General features: G+C 46.0%; 1 protein-coding gene across 1 annotated transcript in view; it reads left to right on the forward strand.

Moving 5' to 3' along the window:
• Window positions 1-22,874, forward strand: part of LOC112452170 — a 44,935-nt gene extending 22,061 nt beyond the window's left edge. The window contains exons 2-9 of the mRNA XM_025012262.1: window positions 13,270-13,405; window positions 15,576-15,771; window positions 16,438-16,648; window positions 17,073-17,397; window positions 17,814-18,080; window positions 18,885-20,486; window positions 20,665-22,015; window positions 22,167-22,874. Coding sequence (XP_024868030.1) covers window positions 13,270-13,405; window positions 15,576-15,771; window positions 16,438-16,648; window positions 17,073-17,397; window positions 17,814-18,080; window positions 18,885-20,486; window positions 20,665-22,015; window positions 22,167-22,523 — 4,445 coding nt within the window. The 3' untranslated portion in view covers window positions 22,524-22,874. The remainder of the gene's footprint in view (window positions 1-13,269; window positions 13,406-15,575; window positions 15,772-16,437; window positions 16,649-17,072; window positions 17,398-17,813; window positions 18,081-18,884; window positions 20,487-20,664; window positions 22,016-22,166) is intronic.
• The last annotated feature ends 2,525 nt before the right edge of the window (window positions 22,875-25,399 follow it).

Raw genomic sequence — 25,399 nt, forward strand, 5'->3', positions numbered from 1 at the left:
TTGAACTCCCGGATAAGGCCCGGAGCTTGGAGTTGGTACGCGGAATACAATCGATACCGGGCGTTTCAGGTAACCGAAACACGCACGGGGAAAGGAACGAAACAACAAGTCAGTCACACACCACCTCGCGGTATTATCCAATTTCGCTGATCGCTATTCGAAAAGCAAAACCTATTGCGTGGCACAATAGAGTTGCAGTCAGTTTCGCCGACCTCGCTCTATCGCGAGCAATATGCACTGCAGATATTCCAGGGGCAAGGGGAGGCACAATTTCCGTAATCGCGAATGTTCTACTTCACGTCGTAAAAATAACAATGTTGAGTAGACGGTAAATATAGAGGCAGACGAGTTATCAAACCTCGTATTCGACGATTAACCTCGATCTTGACGGTCGTTTGAGAAAATAATCCAGTAATTTAAAAGCAACGTACTAGCGATTTTCCTTTCGCAAAGTAAATTGGACTTGAGAAAATGGTCAAGCTAAATGAGAGAGAGAAACCCGATATTCTTAGTTTCTTTTGAAACTATCTGTTTGTGTTATAAATACGAAGGAAAGGTAATTTGCATGTAAATTGTAGATTATGAATATTTTAAAAATGAAACTGAGAGAGAGAACATGTGAGTGTAGGATGCGTGCGTGCGATGATAAACTCGTGACCGAGAAAGCTGAGGCGGTAGATTTTCATGTATGAAGAAGCAGTTTCGATCAAAGATTATGCTTGGAAAAATTTCCTATCAGAATTATTTCAAGGATCACATCTGTTGCACTGGGCGAAATTCGCTCAGCGGCTCGTGTGTGTGTGTCGTGCCTTTCATTTCGTCTGAGGAATTTACTCAGCGCTCCGTCGAGCGTGACCTAGTATTCATCAGAAACGAGTCCTGGGGCCGGTGCACGCGCCGCGCGATACGTATCCTTGATCCTGCAACGAGTTCAGAACGAGAAGGAAAAACAATTCAAAGAGAGAGAAAAAAAGATCACCTGGAGAAATTCGATCTCACGAGCTGAATTGGACTTGGCACACCTGCGATATGACTCTGAAATCGTGCGTTTGCATATTGTAAATCAGGATTGTATCCAGAACGCCGGATGCGAGGGACTTCCACTTTATTAAGGAGTGGAAGCAATCTCGCGTACGATGACAATCAAGATTATTCTTGTATAAAGGTTTCTAAGACTGTTTCAAGGACCGCGCGTCGGCGAAATTCACTTAATGTTACCGGCCCGTGCGTATCGCGCCTTTCATTTCGCCCGAGGAGTTCGCCAGCCGCCGTGAGCGTGACCTAGTATTCAGGCTCGATTCCTAATTACTCGCCGCGCGTTATCCTTGATCCTGCCACGAGTTCAGGACAAGAGGGAGAGCGTGAGAGCGAGCGAGGCGAGAAAACGAGAGGTAGGAATCACACGAGAAAAAAGAGAGAGAGATCGGAGGAAAGTATAGTGGTGAACGAAGGTGGTCGTTCCTATTGGTTGACGGCCATCGGCCGACTCGCCAGACCCGGCGTCGCCTGCGGTATATGCCGGGGTTACGTCACACATCGCGCTCTCTGATAAGCGCACGTGCGCGTGTGTGCGCGCGTGAAGTGTTCAGGGTGCCCCTGCGCGCGTCCCGCCGGTCGTCGTCGTTGTAACGCACGCACGAGCGGCGCGCAAACGAGCGGAGTTACACATATTAACGCGCGGGACACGCGTAAACGTGAGGAACCTTGAATGGTCGACTGCGTCTCCGCGCGGCGCGTTTGCGGTCGCGGTAAATTGCGATCGATCAGCGTTTCGGATTAATTTACGTCACGTCGTTGACAACGACGCGTGTAACGCATCGCGATTAACCCGGTCGTTTATGGTCCATACGTTAGAGTACGGGCGGAATTTTACGACCGATCGCGGCCGCGAGCGTGACATTCGGCTTCGTTATCTTATCTGTTATTCATGCTAGATGGACAGTACCGGCCCGTAAAGCCGTAAACTTATGAACCTTGAAACCTATATCTCGAGGATAATTCCTCGAATTTTGGAATTTTCTGCCGGCACTCTCGTGGCCGTTCGGGAATATTTGTTTGCCACATAAAGCAGCGTCTGTCTCTCTCTTTCTCTCTCTACAACCGCTGACGTCACCTTGCGCGCCAAAGCTATTTCTAATGACGGGAAATATACCACGGCCAGTTGGAACCATTCTCCGACTGCGTCTCCTCGCTTGTTTTGCATAGTTTGTTTACGTGACAGCACATCGGATACTGACTTAACAATTTATAGGCGGGCTTTGTGCCAAGTGAATCGAGAGAGAGAGAGAGATAGAGATAAGAGCGTACTTTTGCAGATAATTATCGAAGTCGATAAACTCCCACAATTTGTTTTTCAATAAAGTTATCGCGCCTCTCTTTTTTTTCGGAGAATGATGATCATAACATGTTGACGATCGGAGAGTTCTCATTGACGGCTCTCTCTCTCTTTTTCTCTCTCTCTTTTTCTGTCTGAAAATTCCGGGAGCATTTCTTGCACAAAGCGACGAAAATTTCTAAACTTATCAGAGCATGGCCGAGATCGCTCTCGTGGAAAATCGGCTCGTGGAAAAATCATTCGCCGATGATGCTTGCGCGTGCACGTGGAGCTGAGATAAAAAAAAACAGCCCGCTGGGAACGGGTTCGATGCTGTCACGAGTGTCATGCTGCGTGGCCCGCGGGACTGTTTGCAAAACACAGATAGCGTATTACTTTACATAAACTCTTTAACACGCCGCAAGTTCAAACAAGTAAGTCATTGTATGCACGCGCAAGTTGCGGGACACGCGATTACGCCGGCTTCGTATTTCGTAGAAAGAGCGTTAGGGAGAATGTTTGACGATAATGTAAGGTAGGATTTCCGCGGCGAAATGCGAACGATTGAACTTTCGTCGTAGTCGTCTCTTCATCCAAAAATAAGAGAAATAAGATATCGCGATGCGCAATAAACGTCATGGTCTTTTTTATCACGTGTGATATACAATATCTCTTTAACTTCGTCTTTCAGACTGCACGTCGGTATATAAACATTCTGCTGATATAGGCAAAGCTTTTTATTTGGGTTTTTAATCTTCGGCTTTTCAACGAGAGAAACCGTTTTTTAAATCTCAATAAAATTTCTTGCCCAATTGTAAAGATACACCTACGTTTATGTAACATTCGTAATCTAAGTATTAACAATGCTTACGTAAAGATAATGAATATAACAATGTCATTCTAACATACTTCCGATTGCGAGTTCTGATACTGCAGTGGTTAAGAAGTAATTTCTGGCTTAAAACTTAAAGCGGACGTCATATTCGTTAATTTATTGCGATCTCCTCTAATCCAACTAGATTCTCTCTTATTGTTGTTAGAACCTTATTAGAACCAGTTTGTAACTTCGAATTGGGATCTGTTTTCGGAGTACCCTCGGGCGAAGTATGGTGATGCAAAGACCCGGTTTCGTCCTGGCGAAGTTACCGCCTTGTTGGCAATGTCGGTCGTGTTCTCGCACGAGCCGGCTTACGTAAGATTCGTTCATGCGATAAACAAGGTGTCGAAGCTCTTCGGCAATTAGTCATTCTGAGCATCGGCAAACAACGCGACTTATACGCGACTAATGTCTTTAATCTTTTACCTTTGATGAACGTTCCGTCGTATAATTCTAATCTCTTTCCTTGCCTTTCTGTTTATTCTTTGTTACATTCTCTGAGAAATCATCGATTGACCATCGGTCTTCACGCCGCAATTTCGCAAAATCCTTTTCTTGCTTACATCGCTACTTTAATCTCTCTTCTTTAAACATCGTAAAAAAAAAGAAAGAAACACTTATGTAGAGTACATCTGAATCTTTATCTCGTGCTCCATGTATCTCGAGTATCTCTTGCATGCAACAAAAATCCCGGACGCATCTTTCTCTCGTTGTTACGCGAATATTGGCTTTACGTAACCGCAGTCATGCATCGAGTCGCTCATGCCGTGATCGCGTGTGCGAGTCGCGATTCGCTCGACCATGCTTATCGCTTTATTAGTCGGTTCTTTATTGCACCGGCGACCCGGTTGACGCGCGTCTCGTCTATGATAGCGATGCAGACGCAGCAGCCAGCGCGATAAAGAGTCTTTCTTTCTCTCTCTCTCTCTCTCTCTCTCTTCATCGTCGCAGCTGCTACGCTTGTATAAGGTCCTGACGGAAACTTTACATCGTTATCGAATAACCTTTTCTAAACATTTAAAGCAAATGTTGAACTTTGACGTGATACACTATACCTAGGTCAGTACTGGGGGCATTTAGTTCTGACACTTTTGACATAAAAGCGACAATCTCATGTAATTTTACCCTTTTCCCAGTCCAACCGAGTGATGACTGATGATATTTCGTGTAATAAAGAAGCTGTTTTCCACATTAAATCGTTATCGCGCGTGTACTGGAATGTGTCGATCGTCCATAAAGGACCAGTAATAATTAGTAAAATGCTAATAATGACGACACGCGTAGAAACCGATGCGACGCACCTATTTCACGGTCCCCGATACGCGCTCGCGAGCAGGATTGCACGTCGGTGCAGCACCACCGACCTTGACATTGACCACGGTTGCTACGGCGCGTTTACGTAACCGCCACCGCCAACGGACCCACCGGCCACGTGCTAAAGCAACGCACGGCTAACGCGGTTGGTGCTGCACGCGTGCACCGCACCGCTACGCACTTAAGTCGTGTCACCGTGCGTGGATGTATGAGGACCTCGTCCCCGGAGAGCCCGTCGTCTCTCGAGAAATCACGACGCACGACCGGCGAGAGCGGAAGAACGGTCGTGAGTAGCGACCAGTCTAGCTGGCTGGCGCGTGTAATAGAGAGACTTATTCGTGATCGATGAGATCTCGTGTTGAACTTTGACCAGGGTATTATATTCCCAGCGCCCGAAACCGGTATAGTTGTGATGACTCGAGATTTCCTATCGTTGCGATCGATATGCAAAAATAACTCGAATCGTTTCCGATTGATGAACGGTCGGGATCAAAGTGCAAGAAGCCAATTTCTCAGGAACTCGCGTTTAATTGAAAACATTTGTTGCACGCCGTATTCCAAAGCCACTGGATGTCTTTTTAACTTGTTTGACTGGAGAGAACGCGTTGAAGGAAATTATCATTTTTCGTTCTTTTATAACTTTTAACTATTTATATAATTAATTTCCAATTTAAGATTCTGTTAAAGTTTGCTTGACTAACTGGAGGATATTTTATAATTTTATCGCTTATGTTCCGTTCTCGAATTTAATTTTTGCGTCGTTAATTACTCGAAAACTGTGGGCGCCTCGACAATTGTTTCAAAATTCAGAATAACACGAAAATTTTACGACACGGAAAGAGCGGTCGTTAAAGACCTGCGATTTTGTATTTAATATTTACGTTTCAAATTTTAGTTTTATCAATATTATTGCTCGCGAGATCGGAGGTCATCGAGAATGGATTACATGTTTCTACCTGCGCTGTCCACGTGAGAGTCACGACGAATGCAGCCGACTGAACACTCATCTATCGCGTTAATTATGCGGCTCACGCCTGTCGTCTATTACGTAAGCAACCACCTGAAGTTAAATTTCCTGTATTTTCACGTAACTGAACATCTGATCGTCTAGCGTCTATCGTTATATTTTTTTCTATTTTTTGTTTTCGGAGAGAACAGAAGCGACCCGTATAATCCCGAAATGGTCACAGCGGCGGATTTGCTCGCATCCTCGGGGAATTTATTCGATAATTACGTCCGTCCGGATTGCCGTGGACACTCGGCGTTTTCTGTAACAATACTTAGCTGCCGCTTTTGTCGCGTTTTTTTCTCTGGCGCAGCAGAAAACAAATCCGATTTAATGGGGTTTGCGTGAAGCTTAATTGTGGCCGGCATCCTCCGCGACTAACGTGCCATTTGCTCCAATAAAGACTTGCGGCGTGATAAAAATATTATAACGCCAAGGCCACTCGTGTCCAGTTACTCGTCTCACGATTCGCCCAGTACCCTCTCCTCCGGTATTTCTTCCGTCGTCGCGAAGACGTCTCTCTGTCGCGATCATCGTTGGCGCGAGAATCCGTACGTGATTCTCCACGATTTTTGTCCGAATGGACGCGATCGGCTCCCCAGATTACGCAATAGGCGGCTAAATGACATTCGCCGCGAACCGCGCAAAAGGGGACTTGAAAGTTTCAGCGACTGGCACGCAGGGCACGGCTTCGTCGCCGACATTTCGGTATTTGTTAGTATTAAATCGCAAAGTGCAGATAAAACGCGATTAATCGAGTCGAGTGACGTTCGGAGTCGACTGAAATTTGAATAACTAGAAACGCAGGATGCTCTCCATAAGTGGCGAGCGACATTGCTAACTCATATAATCCGGATAAAATGCCTCGCCGTGTCAGATTGCACAATCCTGTCGCGAGCATCCGGTTATAGTCGGTAAAAAAAAAATGCATGCGCACAAAAGCACGCACACGCGTACGCACTTCTCGCTCGTAACTACGCTCCGATTTCTCGGTAAGCGATATGCTCGCAGTAGGCCATCCTCCGTTTGTACGTCATCGCTCCCAGGGTTAAATACTCGGGCAAGGAAGTGACAGTGATTTAATCGCTTTCGGTTTTTGCGCCGAGTTAACGATCGCAAAATAATCGAGTCGCGTTGAGTCACGATTTTCTCGATTGTTGAGCGCGAATGGGACGGAAGTAAAAAAAAAATCGGGGACTTTTCCCTTGCGTAAAATCGATCGCCGCCGTGTCCTCCCTCGAAGAAGTTACGACCGCGCTCGACCAGACCTGTCCGTCCGTCGTGAAATATTAAGGCCGCTTTGCACACGTGGCACTCAATATGACAACGTATGTACGTCGGCGAGATAAAAAGACATTCCTTAAACTGAGATACTTGCACGTACGCGCGATTGTCGGGATAGGCACGCCAAGTGGCGAAGCGTTAATCGACGTCAAAGACGCTCGCCGGCCGGTTTTAATGAATTGAGGAGGCAATTGGACAGCGGCGACGCGTTTAAACTTTATATACTATAGCGTTCCTCGGGATTATCGTCTCTAAAATTGATTCAATTGTCGCGACGTCGCGCGATCTGGTATCGCGCGTGAATTTGCAAGCCAGCGAAGCAGGCGATTCCTTCCGTCAAGTTGATTGCAGTTTTCTATCTTGGAGCTTCCGTTTCGATAGTTGGGCGAAGACACGATAAGACTTGCCGCTGCATCATATCGCGCGCTCGTCCCTGACCCAATCTATTCCACGTGAAAGCCGGTGTAACAATGTTCTTTTTTCCCTCCCCCGACTTTCACTGCTTGACATTTCTGTGGCGCCGCGCCGCGCCGAACACTTTCCAGCGCACGCCTTTCGATTTCCACGCGCGATGCGCAGCATCCGGCGTGGTTTCCTGCGTGGATCGATCGCGCTATCGCCGTAACTATCTTCCACCGCTTCGAAGCTAGGCCGCGCACCGACCACCGTCCACCGTCCACCAGCCCCCGGGGCGAGAACACGAGAATGGCAAAGAGGGTGAGGAGAGCGGACACGCTCGGAGAGGAAGAGGACGCGAACGGCCACGACGCGTACACGCTCGAGCGGACAAAGAAGGCGGCTACTATTTTCGTCCGCCGTTTCATGGAAGTGACCCAGCATCCGAGCAGCGTGTACGCTCGATCCCTTCGCGATGTAGGTCGCAAGCTGCTCGCTCTGTTGCGTCGGTCGTGCGCGTTCGCGCGCGCATGTTCTCGAGTCTCGTTCCAAATTTAGTGGTGCTCTCATCCGAGAGCCTGCCACCCCTTGCGACAGGGTTTTCGGCGCACTCCAAAGGTTTCAAGGGCAATCTCGGTACGTGCGCTGTTGTAACGAGTGATCTTCATTTAGAGGTGTCCACTAAAACCGCGGCTGCAAGCACCACGTCACTCTTAGAGATTTTATAAGAGGATGTATAGGAAGATTTATCGTAAATATAAATATTCAACTTTTTAAATAAATTGCTTAAGAAAGACTAGGCTATAAATATTTTTTTACATTTTAAGGAAGTCTTATAAATATTCTTAGTAAGTCTGATAACTATAGAACTTATAATCTACCTATAACATAATTAAAGTATAGTTTAGCAGAAATAAACTACTATAGTAAATCGAGTTAAAATATAAATACAAATGTTACGTAAGCTTTATAAGCTTTGATTTCTGACGCTTCCATTTCTTGGTGGAACAGACTTTATTACGTAAAACGATTCTAGTCAATCGGGAACAACTTTTCCTTAATTTTTCCGTATTTTAAAACTATGTTTGTCCTTCGTACTCGCGAAATACCCACGAAAAAAAACAAGTAAAATATAATAATAAAATAGTCAGAATATAATGAAAAATAAAAGGGGGAAAGAGCTGCAGTGTCCTACTTTTCTCTTTATTTAAAAAATTGCAAATGTGCCAGTCGCACGCGCACGCAGCACACAAATACGGCATTCTAATTTCGCATGATTTATTGACGAACCTCCGCGTTTTTTTTCCCGATAGTTAGTTACTGGTTCCAAGCTGTGAGCTTTATTCCACGAGCCGCGAGAGATGGATCGAACATCGACGCGACTAAAAAGGTGGGGGGTGATCGAACCCGCAACTGGGTCGCGACTGTTCTATCAGCGCCGACAGTCCACCTCGATGCGTCGGTCAGGATTTTTTTATGTTTTCCAATTTCTCTGAATTCATATTGCAGTCTCTTCGTGCACATCAATATGAGACAAGTATTCTCATTTCTAATCGCAATAATTTTCTCGTAATATCGCTTTGAAGTGCCGCGCGATAAGAAAAATGCCCAAGATCGGCATGGAATTGTGTATGATTTCGAAATAACACTTGTACAAATAAGACACATTGTATATTCTATTTGTGTTCATGGGCTTTGTTTCCGTAGAGTCTTTGATGCTTCTACAGAATGGCAACAATTTCGAAGAATAGCCTCAATAACAGCGAAGCGACTATTATGGTCGAAGCGACTATTATGACTGTAGGACAAGCTCACAGTATACACTAGCTCTCTATTCAGTTTTAGACATCAGTAATAAAATATAAGGCAAAAAGTCGGATGAACGAAAGTGATTGTATCTCTTATTACAGTAATTTCTCCTAGGCATTTGATTCTTTAGACAAAGGAAAATAACGCAGGATTATTCAACAACACTATATACGATGTAGTAATGATAAAACATATTATGACGTAATTACTTGATGATAAAACTTGTTTTGCATAGATTTACATATAGATACAAAAATAAATGTGTATACGTTTAAGCGAACAATTGCTTTAAATAGATTAATCTATCGCTTTGACAGATCAAAGAGGTATGCGTAAAAGTGCACTTATATGAACGCTTTAATCTTTAAACTTAAATGAAAAAAGAGAAGCAACGAGCGCGCTACCATGATATACACCAGCTATAAATTTCATTTCGCTTTAATAAAGCGAGGGTCGGAACGTTTTTACGGGCATGTCCTCCATTCCTGAAAGACGCGCCGCGGACGCGGGCGGACAGAGCGAGCGCGCGGCGCGTTAATTATTTTCCGCGTCTAATTAAAGGTGTCTACGAGACGCGCGGCGCGCACACCGCAGCAAAACACACCGGATGTACGGCTTGCGTGGCCTGCACGGCCTGGCCCCGTATGCTAATGAATCTTCCGAGGCTATAGGAGAGCTCGCGCTAACGGTCTAAGCGCAGACAGCGCGGCGCTGGCCGGTGGATTATTAACTCCGGCGGAGTCGAAAGAGGCTCTCGTGAGGAGAGAGAGCGCAAAAACGCGATTCTCGCGAAACGCGACAAATGGCGTGTAGGGCTGGCGTGCATCTAAATCACTCGGTGCGGCGCGGCGCGCACGTTCTCTTTTCTTTCTCTTTCTCTTTCTCTTTGTGTGTGTATGTGTGTGTCTGTGTATATCTCTCTCGCTCTGTCTCTCTCGATATACGCAGAAACGAGCCGTTGGTATCGCGCACGCGGATGTAGAAACCATTCCTGCTAAACGCGCCGGTAATTACAATTGACCGACATCCCGCGTCCGCTATCGGGACATCAAAGCGCCGCGCGCTTCCGCATGTCGTTCGTAGAATCGCATATACGCGATAGAACGAATTTACATGCCGTTGTTATCGCCGTGAAACTAATCATCGTCGAAACCCGTCGAAGCACGCCACTCGTTCGCCGTGACGACAAAGCGATGCCGTCACGCGACGTACAGTTTCATTTTATCCCTTTTTTTCGGTTTTCGCCTGATGAACGCGTCGCGAGAAAACGCGATGGGATCGAGACTATTCGACACCGTGGGTGGCAAATTCGAGCGCGGCAATCGATCTTGCGCTCATTACTTCGCGATAATCCACACGCAGGGTGCAAATAGCGTTAGTGGACGCGATTATCGGCACCGTTTTCGCGCGACATTTCGCACATTGCAGGCGTGAATCTCGACGCGGGCGCAAGTGCGTTCGCGTTTGCGAGGCACGCACTGGTTACAGAGAAGGAGGAGGAGGAGGACTCTGCATAGGAGCGGATAGTGGACCGAGTCTCGTACGGTGAAACCCGATCTCCGTTCACGTCACCCTTGAGATTCACGTCGAACCGCAACTTCCGGAAGGATTCGTTTCTCATCCGCTTGTCAGCCGACATAACTCGCGATTACACTTCGACGAATGCAAGTGTCGTGTTTCAGTGGGGGGAGAAAGTGATTGTCTCTGAGATCTGCGCGTAACACTTTCTGAGCCGCGACAACAAGCCTGCGGCGTCTGAGAAGGAGCGTTTCGCGGTTCTGGCGAGTTTAGGATTCAAGAGAGATTCGGTTAGCTTAGGTCAAGTTTGTGCAATGACGCAAAGCGAATATACTTTTAATCTTCGGCAGATAACTGCAACCAAAAAATACGTCGATAAAACGTTTCGTGCTACAGATATACAATAAAGCCCCTTGCACAATAGGCGATAGCGATAGCGATAGCGATAGCGACAGCGACAAAGTTGCCGACAAAGCTGTAGCTTTGTGCAAGGGGCTTAAGAGTGCACATGACAACTATTTTTTGCCCTGTAGTAAAATCGAGGAAATTAAATTACGTACGGCTTATGTATTTCTGAGTACTTTTGCTAGCGCTAGTTATTCCGTGCACAATGTTGCGGCTCTACATGCTCCGAGAGACACGGATCGCGCTCATTACGCATTCAAATCATTTTCGCGGAATCTGTTATCGTCGGCGGAACTGAAAGTATGGTCGACTCGACCTCGACTATTCATTCCGTTCCCAACGACTATTCATTTCGTTTATCGACAAGATCGCGTACTTCGCCCTGAGCATCGATTACGAGCGCGTTCGCTCAAGGCATAATATCCTGACGTCATCTACGACGGCCGGGGCAGGAAGTAGAGCCGCGACCGAACGGACATAATTTAATAAGAACCACCGCTTATCTAGCGAACGAATTGCGAGCTGTCAGCCACCCACTCATTTCGATCCGCGGAGATAAATAAATTAAACGCCGTTTCCTTCCCCGTGTTCGGGTAATCACCGATGCGATCGAAGAGCCGATCGTTGCGCAATCGATGATACAAATACCCTTCGAGACGCCGCTTTTCCTTTCGAGATTAGAAAATGCTTTGATCGTGACGATAAACATATTAAGAAGTAATAAGCACTCGCGATCGCGATTGCGTCACCGACGATTACTGCCTCGGCTTGAGATATTGCGGATTTCAGTCGAAAAAAAGAAATAAAAAAAGAAATAAAACGAAAAAGATCGCAGCGAGGAATTAGCTAGATGGTAATCTCCGAGATATTTTCACGATGTTTTCCTGTGCAATTAGACGCGGCGGCGGCGGCGGCGGCGCGAAGCAGAGAGCAAATATACAGGTACCTGCAGACAAGAACTCGATAGTGTCGCGATGAGATGTCCGTCGCCGCGTCAGCGGATCGCATCGCATCGCTCTCGGCTTCGTCTCGCCGTTGCATGTACGAAGAGAGAGAGAAAGAAATGTATTAGGAGCGCGCGCACCGTGCCTAAACTCTCTCGAAAGTTCCGCGCGCTCGCTCGCTTGCGTATATAATTTCGCCGCGGTCGGTTGTCGATCAAGCGCTTTCGTAAGAAACACCTGCGAGTCATTATCTCTCGCCTACCTTGGCTTTCCCCCGGCGCGGCGATTCGATTTGCACACGCGCAAAAAGAAAAACCGCTCGCCGCTCTAAGCGATAACGAATGGATTTTGTCGCTGCACGCCAGAAATCCGAAAGATCGGTGGGCGCGACGAAACTTTGGCAGATTCGCGCCACATCAATCGAGTGAAAGATTTTCTCCGATCTTTTCTTTTTTTTCCTCGATTGTGATGCATCGCGGATATCGTAATCGTACGTTGCGTCGCGTTACGTAAAAATTCACCCGTAAAAATCGGCGAGATTTATGGTGTTCGATCGTCGCGGTTGTGGGAGCGCATGAAGTAATTATGGAGATGTAACAGATTCCGTCGCGAATAAATTTGCATGCCATGCGATGCGTGCAATCTGATCGTGCCGTCGGCACGAATCCCATCGACGACGGCGGGGAGGCTTGTGATACCGGGCAACATTCTAAACGGGTCTCAAAGTGGTAACGCAAACCGATGCGGGCCTCGCTCCGGGCATCGACTTTAATCGACACGTACGGCAGCGGCGCAGCGATGGCGGCGGCGTTAGCTGTTTGCCGTTTGCGCCGTTTACCCGGTAAACTCGATTCTGTAAAGACTGGAAATAGCGACGGAAACGGGGCTTCTTGCAGTTTACGCCAGATATTTTAACGCCTCGACACATCGTCGACAAAGTACACCCGCAAATAGACCGCCCTGTGTTTGCCACGCCGTTCGCTCGCGAGCGACGACGAATTGCGTCTTTGCGCGAAACGACTTTTCGCGAACGTCGCGCGAATCGAACAGAATAGGAGATGAAATTTGAGCGGGTGCGTGGAATTTTGTGTAGAAATCAAACGCGAAGAATCTTTCCCCGATGATTTGATTTATTCATAATCACTTTTAATTCCTAATTATCCCCAGGCAATTGCTTCTTTGTTCTTCGAGAACAAAGAGTAATTTATAAATCAAAGAGTATATTATTTAATTAAAGAGGAGCAATTAATGAATTCGGAGCGCGAGATAAAATAGCGCAGGCGTGACAGCAATTTACGCGACGAGAGATCAGAAGTAGAAATAATTTCGACGGAAACTCGTCGCGAAAGCAGAGACCTATTCTTTACGTCCACCTTTCACCCGTCGTCACTTTGTGTTTCAGTGGTTTATTGCGACTATACCGCCTCGGGAAGGTCGTTACAGTTCCTCGAAGATTACATTGCGAAGGAGGTGCTACCATGTTTGGGCGACACTCGAGCATCCACGTCCATCTGCAGTCTACAGTCGTCTCTTTTTAGGTAAGGCGATAATGGGCTTGACAGTATTCGTCCTTCGAGAGAATAAATGCTGTTTCGCGATTCACGCAGAGTCCCGCTTTCGTTGAAATTGTCTGTATGAATTGTGCGAATAGAGGTCAAGAAACGCTCGTTTTATTGCAATTCATCGTGACTGGTTTAAATTCAGTTATTTAAATTTATTTATTTTTTTTCTTCCTTATAATTATAACATATTTGTATTATAAATAAAATTTGTTATTCATCTCGTTCCATTTAACTTTCAAATTAACTTTTAATTTATGCTCCGTGTGTGCATCATTTTACATTATTTATCGCAATTATTTCATTAACGTAATCTAATTTCCCTCTCTCGTCAGTCGATTGCTCGTGAAAGGATTTCATTCTGGAGAATAATAAAACGTTCTCGTTCACTCTCATCCGCTCACTCACTCACTCACTTATTCAAGCCATAAATTAATCTTATTCATATTTCATTCCAACGTAACTGGGACACCGCGGCATTATCGGACGAATTTTCAAGCGCGTACATACTTATTCCTCTCGCATTTATTTTTGTACGCAAATAACGTTAGGCGCGGTGCTCCCGCGCTTTGACGTGTCTCTCAGACGGCTTCTTGCCGACGAGTTTGCAATTAAATCGAGTTATCATCCGCCGCACAATTTCTAATCCGACACTCCCGACTCCGATAAGCCACGAGTTATACGAGTCGCGACGACGACGGCGCGCCGATTCTAGTCCGCGTCTATCGTTTTGCTCCGCGTCATATTGCCCGAGAGAGATACCCACGTCGCGTCCGGAAACTTTCTCGGCCGCGAACATAAATTTAATCAACGTCACGATTAAAAAGTCGCTCAATGACGAAGCGCCTATCGTCTGTGCGTTATCGCGACAGCTTTCATGCACGGCGACGGAAAACGTGGATCGGATCGCTTTAAACCTCGCCCGACCGGATGGCGGTGGCGACGGTCGTGCGAAATGGTCCCGTCTCGATTCTCCCGTTTACTGGCGCTGATGTCCCAGATCAATATCCATCCCCCGGAGGCCGCGATGCTTTCCCGGTGGCCTGCGAGAAGACCGCGATAATGATGACGATATGCACGACGGGTTTCATCATGCGACAGATGACATATTTAGTGGCGCGTGTACACAATATACAATAAATTGCTGCATGCGTCCTGCAATTCCAATCTCCCTCTGCCTGTCTCCGTGATTGCTTTGCTGATGTTGTTTATTTCAAATGACAATAGCGTCATTTGAAGCGCATATTGCTTTCTTCCCATAATTTACTAACAATAAGTACGCCTATGTACAACAGAATGTATAATAACACTCAATCAGAGTTGGAAATTTACTTATATCTATACTGTTAAATATTAAAGGGTGAAATTTAAACCATTGCTTTGAGTTAGATAACATTTTGTTGTTTTTAACTACCATGTGTGTCGAAATTTATTATCTTAACACAAAACAATGTTATTTTAACTTCATTGTTTTAGTTAAATTAACGACATATTGAGTAGGAACAGTTGCGACCTATAAGAATTATTTAAAATGATTCAAATTGAGTATAATTACAAAAATAACACTACAAAATTTAAGAGTATATATTCTTTGGTAAATATTAATATTCTATATGGCAAATGTTGAATAAAAAGAGATGTTGATTAGGTAAACATATTCTCCGTACCATGCGACGAGCGGAATGTCACTTGTCAACATTCGAGAAATTAATATAATTTAACTTTCTTGAGCGGCGCTTTGTCTCAATGCCGTCTGAATCCTTAAACGGGTAAATTATGACTAACGCGTGCCGCGAAATCGATGGAGACTGTGCAAACTGTTGAGGTGTGCATTGCTCTTCTCAACTTATGTCTCCTGTCTCACGTCACGTCACACGCCGCTAAATCTATATTGACTCTGCGTCAATCGCTCGAGCACGACGAGCTCACACGTGTCAGAGCTGCTCATGAATACCGGAGATGCCCGATGCAAACAGTTTTATTATCGTGAACCGGCGGTCGCGTTGTGTCTGGTGCACGACGGAAGGGTACGTAGCTCTGTTGTCAACAGCTCCTTCTTCGAGGGTGGCGAGAGAATCGCGCCAACTCTTTTATCGTCCATTTCTACGAAGGCCAGTCCCGTGAATTCGCACTCTCGTTCATGTTGCAGGCATGAGGCCAGAGACATCGTCAGACACGCGGTTGGGGCTAGCGAGCAGGATGCGGTCCTGTTCACCGGTCAAGGCACCGCCGCTGCCCTTCGCACACTTTTACGGCACCTCGATCTCTCCAAGTCCACCGTGGTCTTCGTGGGCCCGTTCGAGCACCACGCCAACTTGAGGCCTTGGCGCGAGCTCGATGTCAAGGTAAGCGGACAGCCCGACAGATAAATTCTCGCGTGGAAAAGCCAGGCGTGCTGATTCGAGCGCCAGATAAGTAGGGGCGGGCGGTAAAACGCGCGACGGGCGAAATGGATCGTTAAAGCGGGGCGTGATGGCCGTAGGAGATGTGCGTAGGAGAGATGCGAAGAGATCCCGATGGGATACGCAACAAACGCAACGTAGCTAGCCCCGAATTTTGGCAGCGTGCCGAGTATCTCTTCGCGCGAACGGCCATTCCACTTTCTCGTCGCGACCCTGTGCGCCGCGCGCCGCTTCGTTCTTCTATATTATCTAACACTTTCCAAAGGTCGCGCAATTTAGCGAGTTAATATTAGCGTGTAAATAATATAAATGGTGTTTTTGTATCTATAAATATTTTTCTTTTGTAACAAATGCGTATCTTGAAATATAACGCGAGCGGCCCGACGTCAACTTCGAGAAATTCGTCCCTAATAAATTTCGCGGGGACCTTGGGACACTCCGTATAAATATTTTCAAGGTGCGCGATGATTCTCAAAAAATGACCCTCAATCTAGAATAGTCCGGGGATTGACGTTTGATCGCTCACAGTCGTCTAATTGTGGGCGCGCCCGCCGTCCCATTGTCGAGCGGCGATTCTCTTTGACGATGCAATTAAACTTTGCCTTGCAGATAGTACGAGTTTCCGAGACCCGGGAGGGCTTCTTGGATCTGAATGATCTCGAGCGGGGACTCGCGAGAATGCGGAGCGAGGGCATTGCGCAAATGATCGGATGCTTCAGCGCTGCCAGTTGCATAACGGGGGTTTTGGCAGATGACGTCGCGACGACCCTCCTGCTGCATCAATACGGCGCGCTTAGCGTGTGGGATTACACCACCGCAGGTAATGATCGATTGCAACGAAAAGTCACGAGCCGATGCAATCGACCGCGATCAACTGCCGTGGTGCACGATTTTCGAGCCAAGATAAATAAAAGAGCAGCTAATTGATTAGTAAAAATATTATTACATTAGTTATGCTATAATTTTCTTTGGGCCACACCCAACTCTGCTGCGAGATGATTTTCAGTCACCAGCTTCGACGAGCGAATAACGCGTCTCGCCATGTGTGGCAGAGTCGTAAAGTAGCATACATGTCTTCGTAACAAAGATAACTTAAATATTACTATTGGCGGTACATAATAATACTTTACGTAAGCGCTTGCACGTTACATAACGGATGTATGATACGTGGTTCGGTGTCGGCGATAGAAGGCACGACGAGGCGATCAGTGACCGATATTGTTATAAGTATATCCTTTCTTCAGCCCCGTACGTCCAGATCGACATGAATCCACGTCTGCCCGGGGTCGGGGAAACCGCGGTGCACAAGGACGCGATTATTTTCGCGGGCCACAAATTCATTGGCGGCGTGCAGTCGCCCGGTATATTGGTGACCAAACGATGGCTCCTGCGAGAGGACGTTGAAGCGGAGGACATGAGGGACTCCCATCGCTACCACCGCGATCCCGAGCTGCGGGACGAGAGCGGAACCGCCGGGGTGGTCGAGAGCATCCGATGCGGACTGGCGGTTCAGCTGAAGGAGAACGTCACGCCGAGGGCGATCGTCGCACGGCAGGACAAGATCTCTCGGTGAGCGATCTCGCTTCTCGAGGGGATAATTACTTCTTTTCGCGCTTTGACTGCATCACGATTGAAGTACCGATTATAAGGATTGCGTAAGACATATGTTTCCCCACATCTTTTCCCACCGTTCAGGAAATAAATGCGATCGTTTCGAGTAATTTCTTGCCGCGAATGTCTTCCTGTTTACGAGCGCCGACTCATAGAAAGTAGCGTTTAGTGCTCTCTTTTTCGTTCGCGGGTTGTGATTCTCTTTCGGATAGCTTTGCGCGAGTTCACTTGCAAGAAACTACGAGTACAAATGCATCGATTGTACTGCACACGTAATTGAAAGATTTCCGATACATAGATCCATCAATTGTCTTCGTACGATGATTGTACGTGATAGTTCAGCACAATACTAATGGTCATCGCTTTCTCTTCAGGCAAGTCTTGTCCCACGTGCGCACCATTCCGGAATTGATTCTACTCGGCAGCTCGTCACAGAACGTGAAGCGATTGCCCATCTTCTCGTTTATGGTACGCCATCCTCGCGGCACGTTCCTCCATCATAACTTTGTCTGCGCCGTCTTGAACGACGTCTTCGGCATCCAGGCACGTGGAGGATGCGCGTGCACGGGTCGTTACGCTCATCATTTGATGGGAATTGACCGAGAACTCGCCAAGGAATATGAAAGCGTTCTCTTGGAAGGGTACGTAATTTTTTTATTGCGCTTTTTATTGCGCTCAAAGAAACTGTGTCTGATAAAGTAAATTTTCTGCGCTTGACGAAATGTAGATATATTTGTCATCGAGATGATTAGAATAATTTTCATTTGTGGATTGTCTTGAATTTGTTTCTATATATATAAGTCGAATATAAGAGGATTCTAAATTATGTCAATACTTCAGAAGATAAAAAGTTCAAAGAAAGAAAAAAATTGTATAAATATAAATTATTTAAATTTTATTTTTTGAATTATAATTAAATAAAGAAAATGTTTGAATTGTCTTTAGTATATTTATAACATGATAATTTAAGTTTTAAATTATAGAGAACGTAATAAAATCGTAGGAGATAAATTTTAAAGATGTTATTCATAGGATGACGTGTGTGTGTGATGTTTTTAAATAATTATCATTATCTCATATATCTTTGATTTTTAAAATAGAAAGAAAAAATTCATCAAGTGCACAGAAAGTCTTATTTTATCGATCTTACGTCAACAGCATTTCTATTATTATAAATAACGTAAAAAATCTGATTTTACTCAAATTGTGATATTAATTTTAACTTCTATTGCTTCGTGCAAAACATCATCGTCACACGTGAAAGATTATGTACAGATCGATAGAGCAGAAAGTAGTTGTCTATTAAACTCGATGCGGTGTAATTTCGCGTAATAAACGCGTAGGAATACACGTAGACGTCAGTCTTTTATCCGAACTTGGTGCAGGATTCTATTTTCATGAAAGTGTCGCGCATGCAGATTATACATAGTTTATTTTATTTTTAGACAACGGAACGGTACCGAGGAGACCACCGCGGAAGGTCTCAGACCGGGCTTCGCCAGGCTATCCTTTCCTTATTTCATGAGCGAAGCGGAAGTTGCCTTCGTGCTTGAAGCTCTCAAGATGGTAGCCACCGAAGGCTGGAAGCTGTTGCCGCAGTACGTGCTGAATCCCGATACCGGCGAATGGCGACACCACACCAACAGCATCTTCAAGGAGCGCAAGTGGCTGGGCTCGATTAGGTACACAGACGGAAGGATGAACGCCACGGAGAGGCGAGCTTCCGGTGCCGGCGTCTTCCCGCAGACCTACGGCGATTCCCTGCAGACCGCCCGGAATATCTTTAATCGCGCTCGTAAAATGGCGCAACGGTATCCGCTGCAGATCGACAAGAGTTTCAACTTTATATGCGAGCGCATGGAAGCGTTGCGCTGGTTCATGCTGCCGAGTGAGGCGCAGGATCTCCTTTTGGGTAACTCGCAGAACGTCAAGCAGGACGTGCCGTTCAATCCGTTGCTGGCCTGGAACAAATACAGTCACACGAGCACCACCGCTACCACCTGTCACGACAGTCTGGTGAACTGCCTGACGCTGACAAATGGTATGAGACGGCTGAACAGCGACATTCCGCGCACGGGCAACACGCCCCTCTCGATGATCTCGCCGAGGCATCGAAGCCTACCAGCGCTGAGCACGGTTCGGCGAACTCTGATGGCGACCACGGCGGAACTGAATCAACCATCGTCATCGAGCAACAGTGAGGAGGAGAGTCCAAATCAAAATGAACCCAGTCATTTCTCCGGTAGACACCGAACACCCGCCACATGTCCAAACTCGCCGATGCCTGTTAGATTCGCGGTAGGCGAGGCCGTGACCACCTCGGTCCTAGGATCGATATCCCGCACGACTGCCCGACCGACGAAAGAACAGAGAGAGTTGGAGGCAACCAATGCCGGACGTGCGAGATGCAACTCTCTAGGTAGCACCACCGACGGATGCAATGTGCAGGGAAATCGCGCCGGTGCCGCAACGACTTCCTCGCCAATTCCGCCGCTTCCTCTGAGCCCGCAAACTTTGACCAGCTTGGGATTAAGCACGTCGAACGGTTCATCGAGGCACAGACGTCTTCACTGCAGCTGCAGCAGTCAGACGGAGTTAAACACTCTGGAATTGGATTCCGCCGCCAGCCCGAGTCATTCGATCTCTTCCTTGAACTATAATAATCATAATCCGGCGTCGCCACCGTCTTCATATTCGTCGACCAGCGATTACACCGAGAGGTTGATAGGCGGTGGCAGATCATCGCCTATCTTAACGAATATGGGTCAAGATGATCTGAGCGCATACGTGAAGGAGATGACCAAGGAATTAGCGACAGAGATCAAATCGGAGATCCGTGAGGTAATTTCCAAAGTGGACGATGCTTTATCGGAGACAAACACATCCGAGAACACGCCGCAGCATCACTCGCGGGCTCAGAGTATAGTTAATCAAACATACATGGAGGACAAACAGTCGAGGCACGATTCGTTCACGGCCAGCGACATCGCCGAGTACTTAATGGAATTCTCGAAGGAAATGGCGAGCGAAGTGAAATCTGAGATAAGGTACTTTATTATCTGCATTAATAATACTATTAATAATACTATATATAAACTAAAGTACTATCATCTAAAATATAAGAATTTTTAATAGAAATATAATTAATGATATTACGTAAATTGTGTATGAACGTATTAATTAAATAATTTCCCGACTTATCATAAATTCATGCGGATTTTTCAGGTGCATGGTAAATGCCGTTGACGGGCTGCACAGGTACTCGCCAGACGCCTCCACTTCGGATGTTTCTTCGAGCGGATGTGGATCGCCCGATCGTGGAAGAATCGTGCTTCCCTCGTCGGCGTCCCCGCGCCTCTCGAGCTCTAGAAAAAGCGGACCGATCGAGATTATCAGCAAAGTCGGCGAGCTGTCGCAGCAGGAGAGCAAAATGTCCAGTGAATGCTCTTCGGACGAGACGGTGATTTACGTGATGAAGCCATCCGAGAGTGAGCAGCTGGTCCGCCCTCGTTCGAAGACCGAGGGTGAAGAGGTGGAGAACGACGTAGATGATTATGTAGACGATGATTCGCAGGAGGGACGCGGCGGCCTCGACATCAGCGACGCACGGAAGATCTTGCCGAAGATTTATTCGGCCGTGAACTCCGTCAGCTCTCAGGACAGTGGTATAAATATGTCTTTTCAAGAGAGCGATAAGTCGATAGACTCTTTGGACCTAAAACGGAGCAGCAGCGCCGAGTCCAATTCCGCTCACAGCCATGGACGGAAACCCAGGACAACATCGATGATGAGTCTGTCGACCAAGTGCGGCGGCAAACAGCAAACGCGTCAAAACGACAATCTCTCGGAGGATGAGGAGTGCGCGGGTGATCTGCGAGAGGAAGAGGATGACGGTCAGGAGAATAATTTTGACGATAACGAGTCCAGACTCGAGTTTCCGCGAACTCAATGGCACTGTCCGCCGAAGAACATCTGGAAACCTTCGGTGGAAGCTATGCAAGAATTTGACATGATTCGGGACAACGACAAGGTCTTAGTCTGCCTGTCGGCGATTGGCAAGGACTCGCTCTCCCTTCTGCATACTCTACATCAATACAGATTTTACGTCAGATCGAAGGGGATTGACTTCGAGATCGGTGCGGCCACCATCGACGCGGGTGGCTCCGATCCTATGGAACTAATGAGTTATCTGAAGGGTTTGGAGATTCCTTACTTTTACGAGGAACAGGTGACGGACTCGATCAGCATCAACGTCGAGAATCCGTTGGACGCTAGCATTGCCAGCGGAACCTGCAGTTTCTGCGACAAGTCGGTTAGGACGCAATTGTACTCTTTAGCGAAACAGAAGGGATATAACGTGTTGGCGCTCGGTCAGCATTTGGACGATCTCACGGAGAGCTTCCTCATCTCAGTACTCCACGGTGGTATGTTGAAAACCATGAAGGCGCATTACTATATACGTCGAGAGGATCTCAGAGTTGTCAGACCGTTTATCTATGTGCGAGAGAAGGCATTGAAGCAATTTGCCGAGAGCAAGAAGCTTCCTATCTCACAAGATTCACGAACTCAGTCTGAGGTAAAATCTACATCCTAGAAATTGTAGAATTACTTTCTAAGCTATCTGTATTAAACTACATCTATTTTATTTATTCTACGTAAAATTATTATCACCGTTATTTACTTGTAAGATGTATTCTTATTGATTTTCTATTACTGATATGTTACAGAAACAAAACAGAAGGAAGGAGTTGATGCTTCAACAGGAACGCGCGTATCCGCGACTACACTGGTCCGTGCGCACGGCTCTACGACCCTTGATAACCGCTCATGGACAAATTATCGCCTTTGATTTGGCATGCACCGGCAACGGCGGTAACAGTCCAAGTAGCAGCACCAGCAGCAGTATAAGCAGCAGCATAAGCAACAGCATAAGCAGCAGCAGCTGCAGCAGCAACAACGGCGGCAGCAACACCAGTAATCAGCAGAAACGACATCGGAGGACCAAGACGAATCCCTCGGCGAACGCTTCCTCGTCCCAGCAAACCGACGAGAATGACGAGACTGACGAGGAGCCTGTGCTCTGAGGAGGGCCCATCGCGAGATGGGATCCCGATCGTGTCGCGGTCCCATCCTCGCGTCTTCGCCGTCGACGTCCGGCATCGACGTTCGCTCTTAGACGAAGACGATTACGCTTTGCGGCCGCAGGCGCCGCCGTTAAGGCGAACGATCAGAAATGCACCGAGAATGGCAACTGAGCGACAATAGCAGGCGGCATTTAAACGCAGAAGACTTCTCGAGAAAGACGTTTCGAGAATCTCTCGTGTATATGAACATTATTCGCGTGTATCCGTCGCTCGTCGCGAGATCTTAGCGAGATAATCGATGCGTTTTGAAAAATATCCAGGTGATAAATTGCAGTGAATTATAATTGTCGACTGCTCGATGAAAAAAACGGATGTGAGAACAATTGCTTTCTGTAGCTCGATGAACGTTCTTGAAGAAAAATAACGCGGTCGGCAGAATGCTACTTAAAACAGCGGTAACGCAGGGACGATGTAAGCACAAATTCTTTGAGCTTACGACGGGATTGTTTGATTGTGAATAATTAGGTGTATCGGCAGCTGACTGGCACGATTGGCAGTTTTACAAGAAGATACGATACAATGATAATTGATCGACGAAGCTGATAGGGACAGAATGATTGACAGTGCATCGCGCGGTACATTGTCACGTCGTTCGTGGGCTATATCGTCGGCACGGAACGATAAACGGACCGCCGCCGAGACACGTATACGATTAAGGGACGCGATACGCTTGAGAGACGCGATAAGCGATAGCTGCTTAAACACTGACACAGATATTACGTGTCACGTATCTTAGAGAAGAAGTCATGCAGCGAGGGGAACGGAAGTTTCACGAGCAAGCCAAAAAACCTCGCTCTCTCGCGAGAAAGAGTCGAATCGCGAATATACCTTTTTTTACAAATATACTATTATACTTTTTATTTGATATACCGCCTTTGGCATCGCTCTAACGATCTTGCGATTGAGTCGCGATCGAGAAGTTTTGTAAGCGATCAAGGCTCCATCGATCGAGTCCTTTTCTACGTGTTTTCGACCTTCCCGACGATACGACTTGACTGACAGGCCCATTTTTTTGCGGTCAAATAAATGCGTCTTTTAGATGGTCTGTCGGGGACGTCATATTGAAATGACGCGATTACGTTATTCGTTGCAACGATTAATCCGCTTTCGGATGAAAAGCTTGATCGAACGTTTTGTTCCGAGAGGACCACATCGAGAGGTAAAGGCTGCGACCAATTCTCACCTGCATGAACTTCTACTTCGAGAAAAAGAGAGGCACCCGCGCACGCACACGACGCGTAAAGGATTCAACGCTTCTCGCGGATAAAGCGTATCAAGATGGATTTGTGTGTGAGAGTGTCTAAATATTCCCAAGCAACACACACAAGTCCATTGAGTCGTTTGAGAAGTGACTAAGGCACGTCTGAAAAATTAATACCGTTTTGTTTCCCACGTTGATGGGATAAGTGCGAGAGAGGCTTGTAACAAAACATTAATTTAAGGATTTGTTGGAAGGAACATGTTTTACGTTTCTATCCGACAAATATTTGGATAGCGATCTCCGATATTTCAGGCTACAAAAACGAAGGCTCTTTGCTCTTAACTGGCATTGCCGAAAGCACGGTGATACAATAAAGTTGCGCTCTTTTTCACCGTAACTTTGTTTATGCAGCTCGATCTTCGCTGTGATCGATAAGTTTAGTTTCGATGCAAGAAGAATTAACCGATGTCAGATGATGAATGAGTTGCAGATGAGAGTTTGATCACATCGCCGGTTTATTTAAGTAAGTAATAATGATGAATCACTGCGCGTTGTTTGACAGGATCGATAAAAAAAATTAAATTAAATTAAAAATTAATCCAGTGGAATAAAAACGCTAAATTTTCCATATAAAAGATGAAATTATATTTTGTCACATCAAAGATGTAAATATAAATTTATTTATTTTATATTTTGTCTGAAGATAACGAAGAATCGTGTGAAATCGCACTGATTGTCAGGTAATCAACGAATCCTAGATTCGTGGTCTTTTTGTATATTATAATTATGCTATCAGAATGAGAGATGGGCGAAAAAATCAAATTAATCCGCTAATCGATATTGATATACCATGGCTTTGATCATGCAACGAAATGCGTAATGTTGTACACTTGTACAGAGAGCATTCTTGTAAGGATTATTTCGTAAGATATTTTAGAATTGTAATAAAAAGTAGACGGAGAAAATAAATAATGTTACGGTGGAGAAAGGAGGCGCACGCAATTGGGCCACGTAAACACCAGTTAATGAGAGACGATCGGCCGGATGGTAAAAGGGGACTTAAAAAAAAAAATAGGACAGTCCGAAAGAAACCGATATCAAAATTTGCGAAAGGATGTCCGATAAAATATATAAACCGATAAGCGCCGATCGCTATGTCGATTATGATACTTGTAGCAGCAGCGGTCTTATGTTGTTCACTTCTTCTCTCATGTTTGGCTGTTGTACGCTCGCTAATCGTTAGTACTATAAGTAACGTTTAAGACTTGTACGTAGATCGCATGTGAAACAACGTACGCAACGTAGACGATGATCATATAAGACATAAGATATTACGCTATGTACGTACCGTTTGCGTCGTACTGATTTTTTTAAAGTGTTCGCTCGTTCGTTCGTTCATTCATTCGTTCATCGTTGAGTCGTGGATGTGAAAGGCGGAATTTAACAACCAAATGCGATAAGCGAGATGGAAGTTTTGATCTACACGAATCTTCGCGAATAGATATTCTCATATTTTCCGAGAGTTACGAAAGGGACATTGTTACTGTAAAGATATGTAAGTTTATTTATCGCTAATAAAAATGAACGTTGAAGAAAAAAAAATGAAGAAAAAAAT

Source organism: Temnothorax curvispinosus, unplaced genomic scaffold, assembly GCF_003070985.1.
Source record: "Temnothorax curvispinosus isolate PA1 unplaced genomic scaffold, ASM307098v1 QBEX01002996.1, whole genome shotgun sequence".
NCBI lineage: Eukaryota > Metazoa > Arthropoda > Insecta > Hymenoptera > Formicidae > Temnothorax > Temnothorax curvispinosus.